The sequence below is a fragment of the Lissotriton vulgaris genome, chromosome 7, assembly GCF_964263255.1.
Source record: "Lissotriton vulgaris chromosome 7, aLisVul1.2, whole genome shotgun sequence".
Classification (NCBI taxonomy): Eukaryota; Metazoa; Chordata; class Amphibia; order Caudata; family Salamandridae; genus Lissotriton; species Lissotriton vulgaris.
Genome location: NC_141695.1, coordinates 1,741,881,179 through 1,741,904,405, shown reverse-complemented (window position 1 = coordinate 1,741,904,405; position 23,227 = coordinate 1,741,881,179). Strand labels below are relative to the sequence as shown.

At 46.3% G+C, this 23,227-nt stretch overlaps 1 protein-coding gene across 4 annotated transcripts in view; it reads left to right on the top strand.

The window, feature by feature from the left end:
* The first annotated feature begins 466 nt into the window (after positions 1-466).
* Positions 467-23,227, top strand: part of LOC147706548 (ovostatin-like) — a 256,365-nt gene continuing 233,604 nt past the window's right edge. For all 4 annotated transcript variants that reach the window (XM_086933013.1, XM_086933011.1, XM_086933012.1 and 1 more), the window contains exons 1-2: positions 467-590; positions 17,401-17,593. In XM_086933013.1, coding sequence (XP_086789139.1) covers positions 532-590; positions 17,401-17,593 — 252 coding nt within the window. In that variant the 5' untranslated portion in view covers positions 467-531. The remainder of the gene's footprint in view (positions 591-17,400; positions 17,594-23,227) is intronic.

The following is a 23,227-nucleotide window of genomic DNA, read 5'->3' as shown; positions in this document are numbered from 1 at the left end:
CTTTTTATTCACAAACACGAGACCACCTTCAAAGAGGTGCGTTCAGCGTGTATTGACGCACATGGGGTACACATGACAACTGACTGTTTTCACCTTTCACATGCTCATCAGTGGGGAGGCAGGAAAGTTTCTCAGTTCATGACTGAAACTCTCATGTTCAAAAATACTTTCCACTGCAGAGATAAAAACACACGTTTTTTTGTGGGGGGTTATGAGTACATTTTATGTTCCGACATGATGATTGTTGTGTTGCATGTTTGACGTGCCAGGCCAGCTCGTGCTCGGACCTTTCCAACCTCCGCCCATCCCCGCACTCTCTCCCTCTCCCCGTCACCCCGCACCTGTGCGTCTCACACCTCAAGGGGCGGGGCCGTGAGCTTGGATTCCCACAGGATGGCCCAGGACAGGTGAGGCCCCGCCCACACCGTAGTGCAAATAAAGCAGCGTCTCAGGGACCGGAAGAACAGATCCCATCTGGCAGAACAGCTGCATTCCGACTCTGAAGCTGCCGGAGTCTGACAGGGCTGCACCATGTGGGCCCTCCTCCTGTCCTGCGCGCTGCTCTTCATCCACAGCACCACCGCCGAAATGTAAGTGCATCCTGAGGTGCAGCTCAGAGCCCAGCACCTCGCTGCTCTTCCGTGCACCTCCAGCCAGCCACAACACTTCATATATACGACATTCCTGTGTCTACAATGCCCTGGGTATCTCTTCCCCGCCACGGGCACCTCCATCCTGACCTGTTGACCTCCTGCCCGTCACGCGCCCCTCCATCCTCACCTGTGGACCCCCTGCCCGTCACGCGCACCTCCATCCCGCCACAGCACTTCACTATAGACCTGCGGCACCTTGTCCTGGACCTCTTCTGCACCACGCGCACCTCCATCCTGCCCTGGGAACCACCTCCCCGCCACGCGCACCTCCATCCTCACCTGTTGACCCCCTGCCCGTCACGCGCACCTCCATCCCGCCACAGCACTTCACTATAACCCTGCGGCACCTTGTCCTGGACCTCTTCTGCACCACGCGCACCTCCATCCCGCCCTGGGTACCACCTCCCCGCCACGCGCACCTCCATCCCGCCCTGGGTACCACCTCCCCGCCACGCGCACCTCCATCCTGCCCTGGGTACCACCTCCCCGCCGCGCGCACCTCCATCCTGCCCCGGGTACCTCCTCTCCGCCACGCGCACCTCCATCCTCACCTGTTGACCCCCTGCCCGTCACGCGCACCTCCATCCCGCCACAGCACTTCACTATAACCCTGCGGCACCTTGTCCTGGACCTCTTCTGCGCCACGCGCACCTCCATCCCGCCCTGGGTACCACCTCCCCGCCACGCGCACCTCCATCCTGCCCTGGGTACCACCTCCCCGCCACGCGCACCTCCATCCTGACTTGTAGACCTCTTCCGCCCCACGTGAACCTCCATCGTGCCCTGTTGACCTCCTGCCCGTCACGAGCACCTTCATCCTCACCTGTTGACCTCCTCCGAGCCACGCGCACCCCCACCCATACCTGTTGACCTCCTGCCCGTCACGCGCACCTCCATCCCGCCCTGGGTACCACCTCCCCGCCACGCGCACCTCCATCCTGACTTGTAGACCTCTTCCGCCCCACGTGACCTCTTCCGTGACCTCTTCCGCCCGCGTGACGGGTAGGAGGTCAACAGGGCACCTGTTGACCTCTTGCCCGTCACGCGCACCTCCATCCTCACCTGTTGACCTCCTCCGAGCCACGCGCACCTCCACCCAGACCTGTTGACGTCCTGCCCGTCACGCGCACCTCCATCCTGCCACAGCACTTCACTATAGGCCTGTGGCACCTTGTCCTGGACCTCTTCTGCGCCACGCGCACCTCCATACAGCCCTGGGTACCACCTCCCCGCCACGCGCACCTCCATCCTGACTTGTAGACCTCCTCTGCGCAACGGTCAGCTCAATCCTGCCCTGGCCACATCCTCTCTTCCGTGCGCACCTATATTGTGCCCTGGGTACCTCCGCCCCGCCACGCGCACCTCCATCCTGCCATGAGTACCTCTGCCCAGCCACGAGCACCTCCTTCCTGCCCTCAGTACCCCCTCCCCGCCACGCCCACCTCTATCCTTTCCTGGGTACCTCCACCCTGCCACGTGCACCTCCATACTGCCCTTGGAACCTCCTCTCCGCTCTGCGCCCTGTCCTGGGGTGCTTCCTCCAGTCCCTGCGCCTCATGCCACAGGCCCTGTGCGCATCCTTCATGTGCGCTACCATCCAGGCCGGGCACCTATTGTGTTCTGAGCCCTGCGCACCTCACCGCGCTGGCCTGTGCGTCTCCATTCTGCCTTGGAGTTGGAGACCTTTCCTTGTGCCCCGTGCCTCCACCCTGTCCTACGCGCTTCATTTCGACTCTCTGAACAGCCGCATCCCGCCCCGGCACCTCCGCTCCGGCGTGTGCGTCCGCGACCCCGTCCGATGCTCTTTACGCTTGTCCTTTGCACCCTCCTTCCGCCCTGAGCAGTGCACATCTGTACTGCCCTGGTCACTTACGTCCTGCCTATACCGCTCCATTATACCTTCTACTTCTCCATCCTGTCGTGTGAACTGCGCTTTGTCATTTGCACCCACACCCTGCGCTGTACATGTCACTGCTTCCTTGTGCGTTCCTGTCTGTACACCCCAACCTTCCGTGGGGACGTCTGTCCTGCCCTGGGCAATTCCATCCATCCTATGCACTTCATTGCGGCTCTGTGAGCATCCTGTCCCAGGCACCCCTGTCCCACCCGTGCGCCTCCACCCTGCCCCAGGCACCCCTGTCCAACCACGTGCGGTTCCACCCTGCCCCTAAGCACCCCTGTCCCACCAGTGCCCCTCCACCCTGCCCTAAGCACCCCTGTCCCACCAGTGCGCCTCTACCCTGCCCCAGGCACCCCACGGACCTCCGTCCACCCTGTGCCCCCAATCCTGGCGCATGCACTTCAGTAGTCTTTTGCTCCCCATCCTTCTCTGGGCACTCCACGGCTGTCCTTGGCACTCCTGCCAGGGTGCCTCCAAGGGCAGCTCCTGGGGAGCCCTTCCTGCCATGGGCACCCCACCCTGTCCTGTCCTACGCACTTCCCTGTTGTAGTTTGCACCTCTAACCTGCCCTGTGCACTTCAGTGCTTCCCTATGCTGCACCTTCCTGAGCTGTGTGAGGGCCTCTTGCCCGCGCCCCGCCTTCCTGCTCTGAATGAATGTGAGACTTTTAAAGCGCAAACTCAGCCCAAGGGCGTCAAGGCGCTAGCATCAGACATCATACAGGCAGAACCGATTCCTACTCAACCCGACTTTCAGGGGCATAGCCATGTCTTCAGCCATGTCTTGAGTGTTCTTGTTGCCCCGAGAGAAAGTCCGGGAGAGAGTTCCAAACCTTTGCAGCTGCAAATGAAAATCCCCTCCCGCCCCATCTCATCTTTGCACTGTGCACCTTCCTGTGGCCAGTGGCGCATCCATCCTGCCACAGCCATCACCACCCTCCCCTCTACGCATACATCATGCCACCCTGAGCATCTTCAGCTTATCCAAGGTGCCCATCCAGCCCTGTGCCCTTCCCTGCTGTCTGAAGCACCTCCACCCTGACCCCCAAGACTCCCCGCAGCACCTCCTGCTGTTGCACTACTTGTGTCCATACAGCTCACTGATGCACCTCAGTCTGTTCCAGCAGCTGCCTGTGCCATCTTGGCCCTGGGATTGGCACCTCTTTCAATGCACTTTCATTTTTCAGCTTTTTCACAGGGGCACTGAAGGCATTTGGGTCCGGATTGAATAAGCACTTTTATTGTCCTTGCGTCATCCAAGATCACGCATGGCAATACGAGTGCTCAAGTGACATTTATACAGCTGCACATGTCGACACTTGTGTGGCCTTGCATCACTTTCCACCGCAAAGCACAAGGCAGCGCCTGGCGGCATCCTGCGTCGGAGAGGTGTTACAAGGTGTGGGAATGGCCAACTCCCTGGGTTCACGTCCACCTTTGTATTTTGACACTAACACAGATTTACTAAACTCAGTAGATCTGGGGTTGTGCAAAAGTAGTGCACTTCCTGGAACCTGGAGTGAGGAGAAGAAGTAGCCCGATTTCTCATTGTTACTTCCCATGTGCATGTCTGCTGCATTCTGTAATACACACACATGATGGAATAAGCCTGTAAATATTGTGCTTTTTGTGCAGGAAGGTATGCGAAACACACAGAGGAAGTAACATAAAGATATTTCCGTCCATCATCTTTTTGTGTTGCATTTTCACCCTAAGTGGGAAGGGTTTGCCCAGACGTGGGTCCCTACGCCACTGGAGTCAAGCTATCCTGGCTGATGAGGGCTGAAAGCCAGAATCCGGTCCTAGGATGCTTGTTTCCAGTCCAAATATGGCTTGGCAATTCGGGCTGGACGGTTCCCATGAGGCACAGGGTCAAGGCTGATCTGCATATGGCCATGTCTGAAATGGGGTGGCGTGGTGAGCAAAAATAATGATGGATTAAACCCAGATCTGTGACTGGGGGTGAACGTTTGACAATGTTCAACATTCCGTCCATCATGTTTTTGAGTTGCATTTCTCCTTGTTTCCAATAAACAGTAGAAGAGTGTCTGGGGGAAAAAAGAAGAACTAAGCTTGGAGCTCAATAACAACCACACTAGGATGTTTAGGAAGGCCCTCACTCACCACCTAGTGATGACATGCTTCATCATCGGGCCCCACCAAAGAGACCGAGTGTCTCTTTGGTGTGCTGCAACGCCAGGATTACTGCAGAGCTGGATGGTGAATATAGGGCGTGTTGAGTGAAAATGAAAAATTAGTGAGTGATGAGGGTATTTAAAAAAATGTCAGTAGTGTATCTGAAGCAATTTTATTAATGATCACTAAAGACAGAAAATTTAAAATGTATTAAAGGATCCAGTCCACTTTTAATTGAATGGTGGGATCCTAGAGAGTAGTCAACATGTTTCTTGCCATCGAAACGGTGTCAATTTACCCGGCATTTCTTCAGGACTGGGTGTGATAAACCCTGGCGGTATGGGCACTCTAAGGCCCACCCTTACCTAGGGACGTGAGATGTGAAAATTATAAAAATGTGAAAAAAGTGCAAAAAAATTAGGAATAAAGGATTAATTCCTAATTACTCCTGGTTTAGGAGGCTTCTACTGATCGTTTCTGCACTTTTAAGGTGTTAAGAATAAACACCATAGGTCTCAGGAGGGGGAGTGGGAGCGTATTTGGCACACCGCCCTCGACGCTCGGCACCCGTAGTGTACCTAAGTCGCCCTTCTACCGGACCCCGACGTCTCTTTGGTGGGGCCCGATGATGAAGCATGTCATCACTAGGTGGTGAGTGAGGGCCTTCCTAAACATCCTAGTGTGGTTGTTATTGAGCTCCAAGCTTAGTTCTTCTTTTTTCCCCCAGACACTCTTCTACTGTTTATTGATTATTGACCGGGGAACAAGAGTGTCAGATACTCTCCCTACCTCTCTCCTTGATATTTCATCTTTTCTCCTTGTTACACCAGTGTCAGGTAGACACAAACCCAGGTTTACAGACTTTAGCAAATCCAATTTTATGTCATAAAACATAGATAGATGCAGCGAGCACCCATTCTTCACCTTTGTAACACTTGACCAGCACAAGGTAAAGCAAGGCAGAGCTATGCACTGCTTTACAGAACATTTTTTTTAAAGCCATGTAATAAGGCTTTGTAGATCTGGAAATAGAACATTCTTCATCATGGCTTTTGTGGTAGAATGTCGGGCAGCATGTAATAAGCAGGCATATGTTTCATTTTCGTGGCTGGTCCTGAGCAGAGTGTTCCACACCAAGTGAAACTATGAGGAAGGGGACGGATAAAAACCTGCTCAGCCAGCCATTTGACCTAGATTTATTCAGATTTTGCATCAGGGCTGCACCGCATTTGTGGTACAGCCGAAGCAAAATCATTTTTGGCATTTACTAAGCTCCGATAATCCACTATGTTTGGTTTAGGAACTTAAAAGTTAATCAAGGCAGCGTAAAGCGCTGCCTTGCTTGACTTTGCATCGCACAGGTGGTACTTGGCATTACATGGGTGGAACATTAGCATCCCACACACCCACCCAGGTATTTTGACCCAATCCCAGTTTTACAAAGAATTGTAAACAAAGACTGGGAACGCAAACCCGCCCTGGCAATTATGTTGGACCGGCCCGGGGAGGGAGGGAATGGAGGGGAGTGCTGTAGGAAACACCCACACACTGCTGTTGCACTTTTGTTACAGGGGGCCGCTATTGCAGCACTGCTGAAAAATTAACCCCCAGTAGCGAAAGCTCCTCCCACTGGTCCAAAACCAGCCTCCACCCTTCCAGCCCACCAGGAACCAGTAATAGTAATTTTTACCCATACGCTATCCAACGCTTTCCCTACTGTTGCACTCTCTGGAGTGGAAATAGTAATTTTTACCCCTACGCTATCCAACGCTTTCCGTACTGTTGCACTCTCTGGTGTGGGAATAGTAATTCTTATCCCTAACGCTATCCAACACTTTCCCTACTGTTGCACTCACTGGAGTGGTAATAGTAAATGTTATTTTTATTATTTAATTAATTTTAAATTACTTTTAAGACATTTAAAACAATTCGATATTTTGACTAACTATATTTTTTAAAACTATATTTTTGATTCGATATTTTTGTACTTACCCGTTTGTAGATAGGAATTCGATATTTTTGCATTCTATATTTTTTCTTCGATATTTTGGTAATTCTATATTAGTGATTTCGATATTATGTCAGTGATCCGTTCACAGTTACCTAGCTCACCCTTTGCCTATGGGTGTAGGCTACGTGCCCAACATAAGTTTATTTTTATGGGTAGGCGGTAAATCCCATGAACAGGCATGCTTGCAAAAGCTGAAACACATGCCTCTGAAAGGCTGGTGAGGCTGGGATAAGGTCAGTCTTGTAAGTCCCCTGTGGGTCAGCATCATGCCCGGTGCCCCTTCATCCTGTTCTATGCACCTCTCTGCTGTTCCTTGCCCCCATCCTATCCAGTGCACTTCATTTGTGCTCTGTGCACCTCCACGCTGACTTGTGTGACCTTTTACGACACCTCTGCTCTGTTTCATTCAGGCAAGCCTTTAACACCTTCAACCTGCCCTAGGTGTCTCCATCCTGTTCTGGAGGCCTCTACCCCGAGCCTGTCCTAATGTTGGCCTGGGGGCCTTGACTCTGTGCTGTACCCCTCTCTCCTAACAGGAACGCATCCATCCTGCCCCTCCACTCTTGTCCGCAGCCCCTCTTGCTGTTGCACTACCTGTGTTCACACAGCTCTGAGGATGCACCTCAATCCTTGCCTGCAAACACCTTTCCTATTTCACCCCCGAACCCGCGTCTCTTTCAGTGCACCTCAGAGATGGACTCATCGGTACTGAGTGTATTTCTTGCCCCTAGAGGGCACGCCTGGGCAGAGTTGTCCTATTCTAGCATGCAGAACCACTCTTCAGCATCTGCAGCGATCCTGAGTTCTGAGTGCACTTTCCAAATGAAACGAGCATTGGCCAAGTTAATAAGTCTTGCCTCTCACATATATGTAGTGCTTGAAAGTCATTACTACTTGTCCTCTTATGGTATGTTATGTTGTTTTTAAATAGAGCAAATCACCAACCAGTCTCTAAGCGCTTCTAGAGAGTTAGCAAGTCACTAGAGCAGAAAAAATTGGCAGCGGCGGATGCAGAGATTACGCAGTTGTTAGTGCCTCTCTGAAAAGGAAGGTCTTTAAGAGCTTCCTAAAGATGAGCTGGACCGGTTCCTTTCGCAGGTACTCCGTCAGATCATTCCAGGCCTGCAGGAGGAGGACAGAAAATTCTCTACCCCCTTTGGATTTAGAGCTGTACCTGGGTGGAACTAGCCTACATGCCTCAGAGGATCGTAGGACCCGACTGGGAACATACTTTGTCAAAACGATCTTTTATATATTTCGGTGCCTCACCATAGATTGCCTTGTGGGCGATACAAAGACCCTTAAACTGCACTCGCTGTTTGATGGGCAACCAGTGCAATTTATGTAACAGAGGGGTGGCTTGTGTCCTCCTAGGGAGTGCAAAGATGAGCCTAGCTGCATCATTTTGTATGACTTGCAGTTTCCTAAGGAGCTTCTGGGGAAGGCCAAGGTAAAGGGCATTCCCGTAGTTTAGCTGATAGATGACAGTGGCGGAGACAATTGACTGTAGTGCAGATGTAGATAGGAGGGGAACAAGTTTCCGTAACTGCCTAAGTACACCCGTACAGATTCCCACAACAGAGGAGACCTGACATGACATAGACAATCCAGAATACATTTTCAGCCCCAAGCTTTGCACCGCCGGGACTGGTACTGGGACCACTCCCAATTCTGAGGGCCAAAAAAGATCTAAAAATTGGCTATTATTTGTTGGAACAATGAGCACTTCGGTTTTATCCGGATTTATTTTCAAAGAATTGGCTGCCATCCAATTTGCAGTGAACCTGAGCAGATTTGTTACTGAATCCTGGGCCTGACAGGAGTTATTAAGCCGGACAAGAAGTTGAGTGTCATCGGCATAATTAAAGACCTGACAATCCATATGGGTCAAGGCCTCCACCAAGGGTTGCAGATAGATGTTGAAAAGAAGCGGAGATAAAGCGGAGCCCTGGGATACTCCGTAGAATAGGGAGCCCAGATTCGACAGCTGCTCACCCAATTGAACTCTCTGAGTGCGATCTGACAGAAAAGACCTAAGCCAAAGATGTACCTGCCCATTCATACCCAGATTCGTAAGACGGTTCTGCAGTATGTTATGGCTGAAACAGCCGGGTGCAAATACAGCTATGCATTGGCATGCGGCTCCCGAACAAAGCCATTATTAGGGAATGCCACATGTTCCCGAACCTGGACGAAATTGTGGCCGATGTCAACGGATCTCGGTGAGGGAAGAGTTCAGCATGACCCAGGAGGGAATCCTCCAGTGCAGATCCTGAAAAGACATCCCGGCAGTCCTGCAGCATCATGTAACACAAATACATTCATTTTCTATTCCAATATAGGATTTGTTACAACAAAGCAATAAAATGTGCCAAACTCAGTTTCTCATCTTTGAAATTATAACACAACATTGAAGAAGTAAATAGATTAAATTGTTTTATCTACAAAATTGAAGGCTTCGATAAATTTCTTACTTAACCCCTTCCCCGCGGGGCTAATTCCCCCGCTGTGCTGGGGGGAGCTGAGCTCGTCATGACCACGCCCGTTTTAATAGAACGCTCAGCACAGCGGGGTATTAGCCGCGCATGTGAGCGCCGCACGTATCATAACGAGGTCAGCTCATCATGAGCTCAGCGGCACCGTGACTCATGATGAGCTGAGCTCGTCATGAGCATGGAAGAGGTTAAACATGCACCACCATTATCTTCATTAAAAATGTATAAAGTGCAACTAATCTGCCTCCTTGCCGGATGGGCGTGCACAGATCTCCAAGGATGCAGAACTCCATGTCCCCCATGCTAGAGTGAGCGCACTGATGAGTGCAGTCATTTGTTGTGCCTGCGACGCTTCAGTGGTGTAAACAAAAGCACTTGGCATAACAATAGGCCCTTTAGCCTTCATTTGTCATTCGATATGTGCATATGAGGTGTCTTGAAAAAACAACTTGTCCTCAGTTTACAAGTACTAAAGCCAGGGCCACTGGAATTATGGGGCAGGGTTGACTAAATTATGCAGCAAAAAAGGGAAATTATCCAGCATAATGCGGCACCTTTTGTGATAGCATTACTTCATTATTTTGTCTTTTTCCACATGTTAATACTGGGGAATAGTTTCACCTTATTAGGATAAATTAACTAAAGATGGCTAGTTAAGCTTCGTGAAGGGCTTTCCTTGCGCAGGAACACGAGCTGCCATGTTTTTAGTATGCTTGATCCATTTGAGCTGGAAGCAAGTTTTTTAACACTTGTTTTGAATTCTTAAAATCGGCTGGTGATGCATCTGATGAAAGATTATGTGCCAAATGCTACAAATCCATAATTATATGAAAAACAAACGCAGCGGCCGCAGAATCGCCTAATTTCATTGGTCCTGACTATAGCCTGGCATTTTAAACGGGAGCGGCCCTGGAGTGTGATGAGTATTTGTGATGCTTGGCGTGAGTGTATGTTGTGTGTTTTATGTTTGTGTGTGTTTGCCCATGTGCATGCTCATATATGTGTAATATATATGTATATGTATATATATGTATATATATTTGTGTATGTGTGTGTGTGAAAGACCTCCGGGACTGCACCATCCCCACTAACACACTTCTCGATCAGAAACCCTATAACAGGACTGAATAATTAAACTGTATGAACATGGTAAAGAATGTAAACTTTGTATGTATACAAACTCAAATTGTGTGCGCCCTGCCTCTTTTTATGTGCCTGTACACACAGGGGCCTATTTATGAGCAGGTTTGCGCCACACAACATGAGCGTCGCAAACCTTACATGTGATTTATGAAGCCATGCAAGGCCACTTTGCAAAGCCCTGAGTGGCTCCGTAAATCTGGATGAAAGCCACGCTTTGCAAATCGATGTGTTGCGTTACTCTGACATGGGATGGCGTTGCATGGGCGTTGCGTGGGTGTTCCCACGCAACGCCCATGGTTTTTTGCACATTGCAAGATTTACAAGACCTTGAAAACCCGGGTATTCACCAAAAGAATAATCCTTCCGACCCAATTATATCTGTTCACAAAGCTCCTTTCCATCTATCCATCCATTTCCATCGTTCCACAAATTCAACCATTCGTCTATCAATTAATTAGCCCATCCCTCTATCCGTCTATTACATCATCAGCTTACTCATTCTTTCTCACTCAGCCTCGTGTGCTCTCAGCACATTGTCCCATTTACATATTCTTTTTTTTGCTCCCAGACTTGTTTCTTTTATGCTCTGTATGTCGGGCCCGATCGCCTTTCAATTTTGTTTCTATCATATCTTTTTCTATTGACAGTCTAGAGATGTCGGGAGCATAAATCTTGTCTGTCTCCCGTTTCGTCCCAATTCATAAGAACATAGGGCCATATTATCAAGAAAGGGCGATACATTATTGCTGCTTTTATCGGCAGGAAACTGCGGCTAAAGCGGCGATAATGGGCTTGATAATATGCCCTTGTAAATCCCCATAGAAGCCGAGGTTTGGGTGTTAAACTGGGCTTCAATGGAAATTTACAAGGGCATATTATCAAGCCCATTATCGCCGCTTTAGCGGCAGTTTCCTGCCGATAAAAACGGCGATAATGAATCACCCTTTCTTGATAATATGGCCCATAGCTCCTCGAGGAGGGTCAGGACTGTTTCTCACTCAAAGGCAAGGGGCTCAGTGCTGAACCTCGAGATAGTTAGGCAGCCCCACTGAAAATAAACATGCCAGTTTACAGGTTTTGCTCCAATACCACATTTACTAGTCTCAAAAATAGTTTTTTAAGTGGCCATGTTTTAGAGATTCTTTTTCACACAGCGGAGGTAGGCCGCCTTCTGAGAACAATAAAAAGAAATACTTCATACCTTCTTCCTTCATTTTACAAAAAACATAAGATTTGAAGAGTTGAGATTGAAGTAGAAGAGATCTAAGGAAGGGGATGTGCCGGGTCTGCTGGCTTAGTGAACTGATGAGTCCCCTGTAGAGGCTTCACGGTCACAGGTTCAAATCCCGGCAGATCCACTCAGGGTTTCATCCTTCTAAGGTCGATAAAATGAGTGATATTGAGTTTGGTAGCAAACATCTGTTATTCAGCACCAAGATACCCCTTCTAGGTAAATGTGCTCTTTACAAATACACATGTTTCTACGGTTCTTTCATTTGACCAAATCAGATCCTATGTAACAGGCCCAGCGGTTTTGGTTGCTTGCTTGGCCTGCCTTTCTCTTTATTTGCCTTTCCAAACAATCCTAGTACAATAATTGCTGTAAGTGAAGATAAATGGAACAGCAGCACCATAGACAGGTCACCATGCCCGAAGGCACACCAGAATGTGCAAATACACCGAGTTAAAAATGAGTTTTGACCTTATAAGCATGGCTAGTGGAGAACGGACCAGTGAGCACAAGTGCAAAAAAACACAATTCATCAAAAAGCCCATGCAGTTGGAGCCTTGAATCAGTAAACTCAAACCATTCCTGGATGGTTAATGCAAACCTGCCTTACGCTGAAGGGAAAGAGGGTGTCTGTATCGTAAAGTGAGAGAAGGGACAGGAATCAACAAACTTTAAGAAGCGTCATTGTGTGCAATTGGTAAATCCATTTCTTATATTTCGCCTGCAAAGCACTTGCGCCGTGAGGGGCTCTTATCAGTTCCCAAGACCAAATTACTGTGTTCATTCACTTTTGTGTGGAACTATTTTTTGTTAACTTCCCCTGGCTGCACGCATTTACAATACTTCTAATAAAGCTGTTCACACTGTTTAAGCCACGTTCACTGTAAGATAAGATCTCTTCCGACGGATAAGACAGACAGCTTCTAACAGTTTGCTGAAATGCTTGCTTTTTAGGTCGAGCCTGGGCAGCACATGCGCTGCTCTTTGAGGCATGTTGTATTCAATCTATGGGGCATTCAACACGCCTACCGATTTTGGTTGGTTGGCCTGCCTTTCGAAAATCCTTCACTCTGCGTGGTCAATCGTGTCCATTTGTCCGACGGCACTGTTACTACAATAGAGATTAGTACATTTAGCGCAGGGACGGTACAAGGGACACAGTGCGCACATACTCATAGATGAGGCCAGTAGGTACTTTTGAAAAGGGCTGCTGAGCTCGGGCCTCTGCCGCACGCCAGGCCCAACCTTAGACCAAATTGGGCATGCCATTTGGCCATTTACAACACCAATAGCTCTAACTCTGACAAATGCAAGATCTAATTATTACTTAGTTGTGTATAGCACATGCTTTAGCCTTAGAACTTTTGTGGCATTTCCTATTCAAACATCAGGACCTTTCTTTGCACTTAGTAGGCATTATTGGATTTTTTTTTTCATTTTCATCTATTTGTTCATTATGATCGAATTCTAAATGTTGAAATAAACACTGCATGTTAAAAAAATCAAGTTAATATACAAGAGCTATGCTATATTTTACTACTAACCAGGCAGCCACAAGTGCAGTTACCTTGCAGGCAACAGGGTCATGATTTGAGTGGTGCAGCAGGTGCAGTAGCACTAGACCCAAAAGTTTTCAGCACTCCTCTAAACACATAATATTGCTACATTCTACTAGTATACAGGCAGTCACAATTGCAGTTAAAAGGGACTTGATTAGAATGGTGCAGCAGGTGCAGTGGCGCCATTGCCAAAAGCACCAGGGATCCCACTAAACTCAGATTATTGCTAAAATTCAAAACTAAAAAGGCAGTCACAAGTGAAGTTACATTGCAGAAAACAGGGTCATGATTTCAATGGTGCAGCAGGTGCAGTGACACCAGGACCAAAAGCTCCAGGCACCCCACTAATCACCTAATATTGACATATTTTACTACTATACAGTGACTCACAATTGCAGTTACCTTGCAGTTGATAGATGCTTGATTTAAATGGTGCAGTGACACAGGGGCCAAAAGCTCTAGTGACCTCTCTAAACACAGATATTGCTTAATTTCACTACTAAACAGGTAGTCACAAGTGCAGTGATCTAGCAGGCTCTAGGGCCATGATTTCAATGGTGCTGTAGGTGCAGTGGCACCGGGGCCAAAAGTTGTCCGAACAACTCTAAACATCTAATATTGCTATATTTAACAACTAAACAACAAGTGCAGTTATTTAGCAAGCACTAGGGTCATAATTTCAGTAGTGCCGCAGGTGCGCTGGCACCAGGACCAAAAGCTCTAGGCACCCCACTAAACACCTAATATTGCTATATTTTATTCTTAAACCAGCAACCACAAATGCAGATATCTTGCAGGCACCAGGGAATTATTTGAATGGTGCAGCAGGCGCAGTAGCACTGGGCCCAAAGGTTGTCACAACTCCTGTAAACAAATAATATTGCTATATTTGACTAAATAGGCAGTCACAATTGCAGTGAAAAGAAACGAAGAATGCAGCTACATTTTACTAGTAAGCAGGCAGTCACAAGTGCAGTTATCTAGGAGGCACTAGGGGCTAGATTTCAATGGTGCTACAAGTGCAGTGGCACCGGAGCCAAAAGTTGTCAGAGCTCCTCTAAATACATAATATTGCTATTACATCAATTACTTATATTTCCTTTTCAGTTAATTCCTCTAAATGTTGCTATTAATTACCTGCTCTATACCACTAGTAATAGCATAGTATATTGCCTTTTTGTACATAAGCAAGTGATAAAACTTTAACTGACTTTCTGTAACATATTGTACAACTACTCAGCTAGCTATAACTTACAACAAAAAACAGTTTGTTATTAATCAAATAGGCGAAACCTAATGCATTTACCAATGCTTCTTCAAACTGCATCAGCCCTCCTATGCTCTTTGTAATACATTTTAGATTTTGCCTATCGGACAGTGCAAGTGTAAGTGAACTTGCCAAAAACTTACAGTTTAGAGCCCACCCGTTGCCTACCATTGGATGACTTTATTGTCACTCATTTCCTAGTTTCAATTCAATGGCTTGCTATATTAGTAAGTGTGTGCCCTTCCACTGGTGCATAATCTCTTTGCCATCTTTTTGTTTGGCTAACTAATATCAATTTCTAGGAGCTACGTTTTTCTTTTTGGTTATTTATGCATTTGTTTTCCCGCATTCTCCATCGTGTGCTGCTTCTCCCTTGCATAGCTACAAAATTGGCCCTGTACCAAAATCGTGTGAAAACCGGCCCGGCAAAGAGCTCGGCGGCACCTCCAACCCCCTGAGTGGGGAGGGGGGGGGGGGGGGGTGCGGATGAGTACTTTGCCGGGGCCGGTTGTGGTTCCCAGTCCGGCCCTGCCCTCCACAGCTCTGCCCTCTGTGTGTCTCTCTCCCTCATGCCTCCGCCACCCGCCCCTCATGTTGCTCTCTCCATCATGTAGCTTTTCCCCTCCACTCTCATTCCTCCTTGCCTCACTACCACATGGTCATTTTGTTTATTTTGAATGTTTAGGAAAGCCCGGCAGCATATAGCTGCTGGCCCCTCGGCCTTACAAAATGTGCTTTCATGTTGGTGAAATATAATTCTTTTAAATTTACCTATACATCTAAAAATTGCACATGCTTCGTTTTATATGCACACGTGTATGGTGTTGCTCGTGTACACATCCCTGGTACTCGGAGCCCGCATCTACTTTGGCCGGAGACTTTAGCATTCTTGAAAATGCCAAATGGGTTGGGTAGGGTTGGCATCTAAACTTTTAGAGCATTGATCAGGGCATGCTCAGGAGTCATTCCCACCCTTCCAAAACTCCTGGACCTGTGGAAGATCAGAAAAGGACTGAACCTGCTGCCTGAGATCTTAGAAGACTGGGGCTGCTTTCCTTGTACCCAGAATACACAAGTGGACTCCAGGCATCATAAGAAGCAACAAAAGGCATTTTCCTACAACTGCCAAGCTGACTGAACACAGCTGTTCGGCCTCCGCCTGACACCCTCTGAGTCTCAAATGCCTCCCCTGAGGTAAATGTAAATTGTAAATGTAAATTGATACTTGTAAAGCACACTACTCACCCACAAGGCGCTTGTACAAATACCGCTGTGGAACCCATCCTGGCTTTCCCTGTGAGGCGTCCACTCCTGGGCACCCCCAAGGTGGAGGCCAGGCATCCTTAGCGTTGTAGGGGCCGTTGTGGAGATTAAGCAAGCTATTGCCCAGAGTTGTAGAGTGGGACCCATGATTGGAATAGGCACCGAGGCGAGAATTACAGGTCTGTGGTACTTTGAGCTCAAGACCCGCCGAGGCGGGGAATTGAACCCTGGTCCCAGGCCAGACCTCTGCATCAGGGTCTGCCGCTCTAACCATTGAGCCAATCTTCTCCACAAGTTTCCTGAGGTCTTTACAATTATACTCCTGTTGTAGATTGGGACTTAAGGAACTAAGTTAGAAGGCTAAAATCTTGTACAAGGATGAACTTGTCTGGTGTATCTGACCCACACAACATTCTAGTCAGTACCAATTGTTCCCAGGTTGGTCTCCCACCACTATTGACTGTCATTGGCACTTTGTGCTTCTTGGCACTATCCCCACTTAAAATTAATAAAAATGATATCTCCAGTTCTCCTCAATGGATTATTGTAATGTTGGTGTCATTTTCTTTATTAAATTCTACTCTATTTTTCTAATTTAGTTCAGGATTTGTATTGTTTGTATTTTGCATTCTGACTTTATCACTGTTTTTGGTACTGCATAAATACTTTACACACTGCCCTAGTTCAATCGTGTCTGCTCTGGGTCATATCTGCCAGGGATCTGGGCTCCGGTTTGTTTAGTGACATATGTGGGTCACCCTGACAGGGGTTGTGATTGTTTACTGAGTTGGATAGTCACCCACCAAAATTTAATACTACGATTTCACGCATGAGTAACAAAAGGAATTATAAATAAAAATAGTACACGCGGGTACAGAGATGGGGGCTTAGAGCAGTCCTTTTCATTCACTGAGGTGTTCATCTGCCATTTACCTTTTGCTTTCACCCACCACACCACACAGCATGGCCCAATGGGGCCCCCATTTCAGCCTCTCTTGCGATGTAAAGAACGCATTTTTAACTCATCACCTGCACATTAAAAAAAGCGCAATCTAATGCCGGCGTTGATGCACCTATATTGTACTTTGCCAATGTCTTTCATTTTCCATTCATTACCAGTTTTATTCTTTTCAGTCACCCTTGTGCGTTTTTACTATTTCTTCATATTCGAGTAATTTAAAGTCAATAATAATTTCTTTTTAGCTAATAAAAATCATGTTTTGTGATGTGCATTAAAGCTAAAGAGGGTTGTTTTTTCACCTGTTGCAAGAACACCTGCTTGCTAAGAAACGCCTGTATTCTGTAAAAAGTATACGTAATGGCATTCCCAATGGTTCTTTACCTGAAGTCGGTCATTTAGGGATGATGTCGGGTATGACAATTTTTATTTTCCCCATCGTGTTGCATTGGGGCTGATTGGTTATTTTTGCTTCCACGTCTCTGTTTGGGGGTCAATCACACGATTGCGAATGGAGTTTGCCCCCACTTCGATCCTTTCCACAATTGCAGCTTCTCTGATGTATTGTATTGTATTGTAATTGCATTTGTATAGCTCTTACTACCCCTGACGAGGGGTCAAAGCACTTTTTCGGCGAGTAGCACACTACTCTGTCACCCATAGAGGATTATTGTTGAATTAGTATAGTGAAACATGCAATAAAATTTTAAGTGGTGGATAGTTAAGTCAGTTATTTGGATTCCTGTGCTACGAGTAAATTACTATTTTTTTTGTTTTTATCTCAGGCAATATCTGGTTTCTACTGCGCCTGTACATAAGTCAAACCAAACTGGGAAAGTGTGCCTGGAGGTGATTGGCGTCTCGGAGCCCACGGATATGAAGGTCACCTTGCAGATCCCCAGCTCTCCCATCACCAATGTATCCTTCTTCGACCAGACCTTGCCGGCTGGAGAATTCAGGCAATGCATAGACATGCCAGTAAGTGTGTCTGAGGAACAGGAGGGGGTGGGTTGAGAGGCGGGAGACTGCACGACTCACATCCCCATTCTACGCTTCACACGCTGTCCGCCATGTTATCTGCGGCAGTCTTCATCCATTGGTGTGTTCAACTGTCATTCACATTTTGCTTTTCCCACAACCCCATACAGTATGGCCGAATGCCTGTCAGACTCCCACATCTTCATTCTCTCGCTGTACAAGCTGGCCGCCATGTTGGAATGGTTAGAACCTTTAGGAGTACTGCTACCTTGTTTATTGGCCCGGGGGCCCTGGGGCCGACCAAACAGTCTGCTTGCACAACAGTGGGCAACCCACTCCTCCCCTGGAGCCTGACTGTCCACCCACCCGCCCCCAACCAACCCTTCTGCTTTCTGCCACTGTGAGAAGCCGAAACATAAATGGTATTTATACCATCTTCTGTTTCTGCTTCTCGCACTGCGAGAAAGCAGTGGCGCGATGCTCCTCCGCCCACATGGAGCACCCGCTCCGACGCTTTTTAATCTTTATGTCAGCCCTCTGGCCCACTTCATGTGCTGAGGCCACTCAGCTTGTCATCACCATGTCTCATAGCAGTGAACAGGCAACATCCTCACTACGGGCCTGTCCATCAGACGTTGCTTCGGGGATGGACCATACATGTCTAAAATGAATACTGGAAAAACTGAGGTCTGGTATTAGGTAAGCACCTCAACGTCTGTTCAATGCCCAATTAATGTTGTCCCTCTACCATCTCCCAAGCCCAAGGTGAAGAACCTGGGCATCTGGTTAGATGATAACCTCTCTTTCGATACTGAAATCACTGCCCTTATAGGAAAGTGCTTTGGGATGTTGAGATCCTTGAAAAAGTTCTCCATCTTCTCCCAGAGTCTGCCCAGAATACAGTAATAGGCTCTGGGTATTTTCCGTTTGGACTACTGCAATGTTTTTTTACTTGGGTGTAACCCAAACGTAATTGAATAGCCTTCAATGGGTGCAGAATGTGGTTGACCGGACACTGCTTGGCCTTTAAAGATTAGCTCCTATGAGCACTGCACTAAAGAAGCTCCACTGGCTGCCAGAGGAACAGAGAATCACTTTCAAGGCTCTCTGTTATTGCTACAAGGCATTGGTCCAGTCGAGGCTCGGCCTACTTGGAGTCTATGATTACCTCCTATGCGCCAACGTGAAATCTTAGGTTTGTCGTTATCAAACTGGCCATGGTTCCAAGATTTAAAAAAGCTATAATTGGTGGTTGTGCTTTCCTTTATCTTGCCCCTAAAATCTGAAACTCACTACCGTTACAACTCCGGCTTGCCCCCTCTGAAAACCTGGTTGTATAGATCCAGTTAGAACCTTTTTTATGTGCAATTCTGGTCGCTGTAACTAGCATCCTGGCGCTGGGACACTTCGATAGAGGTAACCATGCACTTTTCAAGTGGCTTTATTATAATTGTTATTATCTATCTCTACAAGCAGCTTTCCTGGTCCTTATCCAACTGGGAGTTTGTTCCTGTGTCCTAAGTTGTCAATCTAGCCTTGACCACTAACTTCCTTCCATGCATGCAACACATGCATAGCCTACCGTTGGTCACTGGTATTGTCCTGCTACACAAATAACACACTTAGGCCTGCGGTCTACACGCAGCCAGCCTTTTCCCTCTCCATCAATGTGGATGCTGCAGGCGGTCCTCCTGGTGTGGTCGGCTTCTGTTACACTATCACTGATTGGAAGTTTGGCAGAGGCAATCATGGCTGCACGCACATATGATGGGTCTGGTGTCTCAGTGGCCTAAAGTGTCCACTGTAAGGGCCTGTGTTCCACCTCATGGTCACAGGTTCAATTCCCAGCGCATCCACTAAGCCTTTCATCCATCTCAAGTTGATAAAATGAGTACCATTGAGTTGGGTAACAATAAACATCTGTTATTCGGTGCCTTGATACTCTGGGGTGATATGGGCATTTTACAAATACACGTTATGTTATATGGGCCTTGTGTCCTAGTAACAGCAAACACTTGTCATAACCCATTAAGCTCCTGATACTTGTATGAAGGAGAAGAGAAACTAGTGATTGTGCCCTGTCACCTTTGAGTAGACATTTCTTCCTTGGACAAAGTTGGCTTCATTGTTCTCTGTTCATTCAAATGCCTCTGGTCAGGATGCACATGCCCGCCATGTCATGGAGACCACCATGCTTTCTTTATACAGACCATTTAACATAGTTCTTCGATGGTCTTGTTTCATTTGAAGGGTACTCCCTGACTACACAAGTTTTTTAAAGGAGAGCCTAATCTGGAGGTATTGATCCTCCTGATGCTGAGTCAACGCCTATTGCTCAATTTTGGTTAATCTGAAACACTTCGAAATTGAGTTTTCCTACATAACCCTATATCTTCCGCCCATTCACAGGTGTAATAAAGACATGGTGCAATGTCTTGTTCCTCTTGGCTGCTGAAAGCAAAGACTCCCTGCTCCTTCTGTTTTCAGAATGAGCTGAACAAACTGTGGATCCACTTAAAGGTCCAAGCTCACAAGTGTCACTTTCTATTGCTAGCGCCTTGCTCCGGCCCAAGATCCTGAGATCCTCTGTTCCCTAATATCTGCATTCCGTGCTTTAGCATTCTAGTTACCCGGTTTATCCAGCTTTAGTTCCTCTGGCAGCAAGGTTGGGTTACACCAAGGCACTCACCCTAGGCACAGCTTGGAGAAAAATGAGTTGCTAGACCAAGAAGGAATAACAGCCGGTAGTGTGCAAGGTGTAAGGGCCTTCACCAGTCTAGCACTGAGCTCATCCCCAGCCCCACCCGGACACTTCTGGTCATCCGCTTTAGCACTAGGGATCTGCTGACCTGGGACTCACCGCAGGGAATGTCGCAGGCATAGCTTATGTCATCATCCACAGATGCCCTATGGTTTTACCTTCCCGGCCATCTGTGTGACTCAGCAAATCATATTGATCCAATGACAAAGGGTAATATGACCATTTTCAGTCCTCATCTGTTACACTCTACACAATCCCAGTGACTTTGAGGCCAATTTAGAGTTTGGCAGACCAGGTACTCTGCCACCAGTCAGACAGAGTACCCTGCCCATCAAACCTCAGTTCGCCCGGTCTATTTAAAGTCAGACCTCCATCCTTCCAGTGGCGTGCCCCTGCTGGACCAGCTATCTGAAAGCTTACTCCAGCCGGATGTTGGAGTAGGGGTGTCACAGCAACGACATCTGGCCCAACCCACCCTCCATGTAGAGCCGACAGTCTGATAAATTGTATTTATTTGTTAAAAAAATTAAAATAAAAAAACAAGCATCAGGTCTCTTGTCAGGAGGCCACAGCAGCTTACACCACACATTGTCCCTGCCACATTGCCAATAATATAAAAACACAACTACTAGCCATCACACAGTTCGGACTATTGCAGTGCCCCAAAGCTATAAGAATGGCTTGAGTGGCAGGTATGATCATTTTAATCTATTTTGAATTAATAAATGACTGTTGCTGTGGTCCTCTCTAAATTAGCCAAACAGCGCCATCTTGTGGCAGACTGTCACAAGCGCTGGTGTTGGCAATTACGTGGTGGTGCTAAGCATCAGAAACCACTGGCTCAAATTAAGCACTGCTGCCCCTCTAACTCCAATAGCCCTCCCCCTAGCACTCTGCTGAACACGTGTATTGAACAGAGCACCGAAGTATCCAGTATCCTTGAGGAAAACATTTCTTCAAAGAGAATTTAAAGCATGCTTCTTTTCTTGCATTCCTGCCTCCCCTCCTACAGAACCCATTGGTTCATTATGAAGGAGTGGAAGGCTGACCCGGATTTTCATCCAAAATATCCCTCCTTTGTATCTTATATCGAGTAGTATCAGAATCCTGCTCTTGACCTCTTCTACCCCCTGTATTGAGGGTGAAAGGAGAGGAAAGGTGTTACAGGTCTGTGAAGGAAGGCGTGGGTGGCACTGGACATGTCTGAAGTGATGCTGCAAGGAAGCTGAAGGCTGACGTCTCCTTATGTGTTTTTTTGTTCTAATATCTTTATTAATTTAAGAAGAAATGTAAATAATTAAAATACCATAAAAAGCAATACACCGACAAAGAGCATCACATAATAAATAAGAAGATACATAAGCAAGCGTCGGTATAAATAATGTCGTATATAACCCCTACATATCAATTAATATGTTGTATCACTTAGATAAGTAATTAGTAAAAGAAAGAGAGAAAGAAAGAAAGAAAGAAAGAGAGAAAGAAAGAAAAAAGAAAGAAAGAAAGAAAGAGATAAAGAAAGAGAGAAAGAAAGAGAGAGAGAAAGAAAGAAAGAAAAGAAGAAAGAGAGAAAGAAAAAGAGAAAGAAAGAAAGAAAGAGAGAAAGAAAAAGAGAAAGAAAGAAAGAAAGAAAGAAAGAAAGAAAGAAAGAAAGAAAGAAAGAAAGAAAGAAAGAGAGAAAGAGAGAAAGAAAGAAAGAAAGAAAGAGATAAAGAAAGAGAGAAAGAAAGAGAGAGAAAGAAAGAAAGAAAAGAAGAAAGAGAGAAAGAAAAAGAGAAAGAAAGAAAGAGAGAAAGAAAAAGAGAAAGAAAGAAAGAGATAAAGAAAGAGAGAAAGAAAGAAAGAAAGAAAGAAAGAAAGAAAAGAAGAAAGAGAGAAAGAAAAAGAGAAAGAAAGAAAGAAAGAGAGAAAGAAAAAGAGAAAGAAAGAAAGAAAGAAAGAAAGAAAGAAAGAAAGAAAGAAAGAAAGAAAGAAAGAGAGAAAGAAAGAAAGAAAGAAAGAAAGAAAAGAAGAAAGAGAGAAAGAAAAAGAGAAAGAAAGAAAGAAAGAGAGAAAGAAAAAGAGAAAGAAAGAAAGAAAGAAAGAAAGAAAGAAAGAAGGTAAGAAAGAAAGAAAGAAAGAAAGAAAGAGAGAGAGAACGGAAGAAAGAAAGAAAGAAAGAAAGAAAGAGAGAAAGAAAAAGAGAAAGAAAGAAAGAAAGAAAGAAAGAGAGAAAGAAAGGAAGAAAGAAAGAAAGAAAGAAAGAAAGAAGGAAAGAGAGAGAGAGAGAAAGGAAGAAAGAAAGAAAGAAAGAAAGAAAGAAAGAAAGGAAGAAAGAGAGAAAGAAAAAGAGAAAGAAAGAAAGAAAGAAAGAAAGAAAGAGAGAAAGAAAGAAAGAAAGAAAGAAAGAAAGAAAGAAAGAAAGAAAGAAAGAAAGAAAAAGAGAAAGGAAGAAAGAGAAAGAAAGAGAGAAAGAAAGAAAGAAAGAAAGAAAGAAAGAAAGAAAGAAAGAAAGAAAGAAAGAAAGAAAGAAAGGAAGAAAGAGAGAAAGAAAAAGAGAAAGAAAGAAAGAAAGAGAGAAAGAAAGGAAGAAAGAAAGAAAGAGAGAAAGAAAGGAAGAAAGAAAGAAAGAAAGAAAGAAGGAAAGAGAGAGAGAAAGAAAGAAAGAAAGAAAGAAAGAAAGAAAGAAAGAAAGAAAGAAAGAAAGAAAGAAAGAAAGAAAGAAAGAAAGAAAGGAAGAAAGAGAGAAAGAAAAAGAGAAAGAAAGAAAGAAAAAGAGAAAGGAAGAAAGAGAAAGAAAGAGAGAAAGAAAGAAAGAAAGAAAGAAAGAAAGAAAGAAAGAAAGAAAGAAAGAAAGAAAGAGAGAAAGAAAGAGAGAAAGGAAGAAAGAAAGA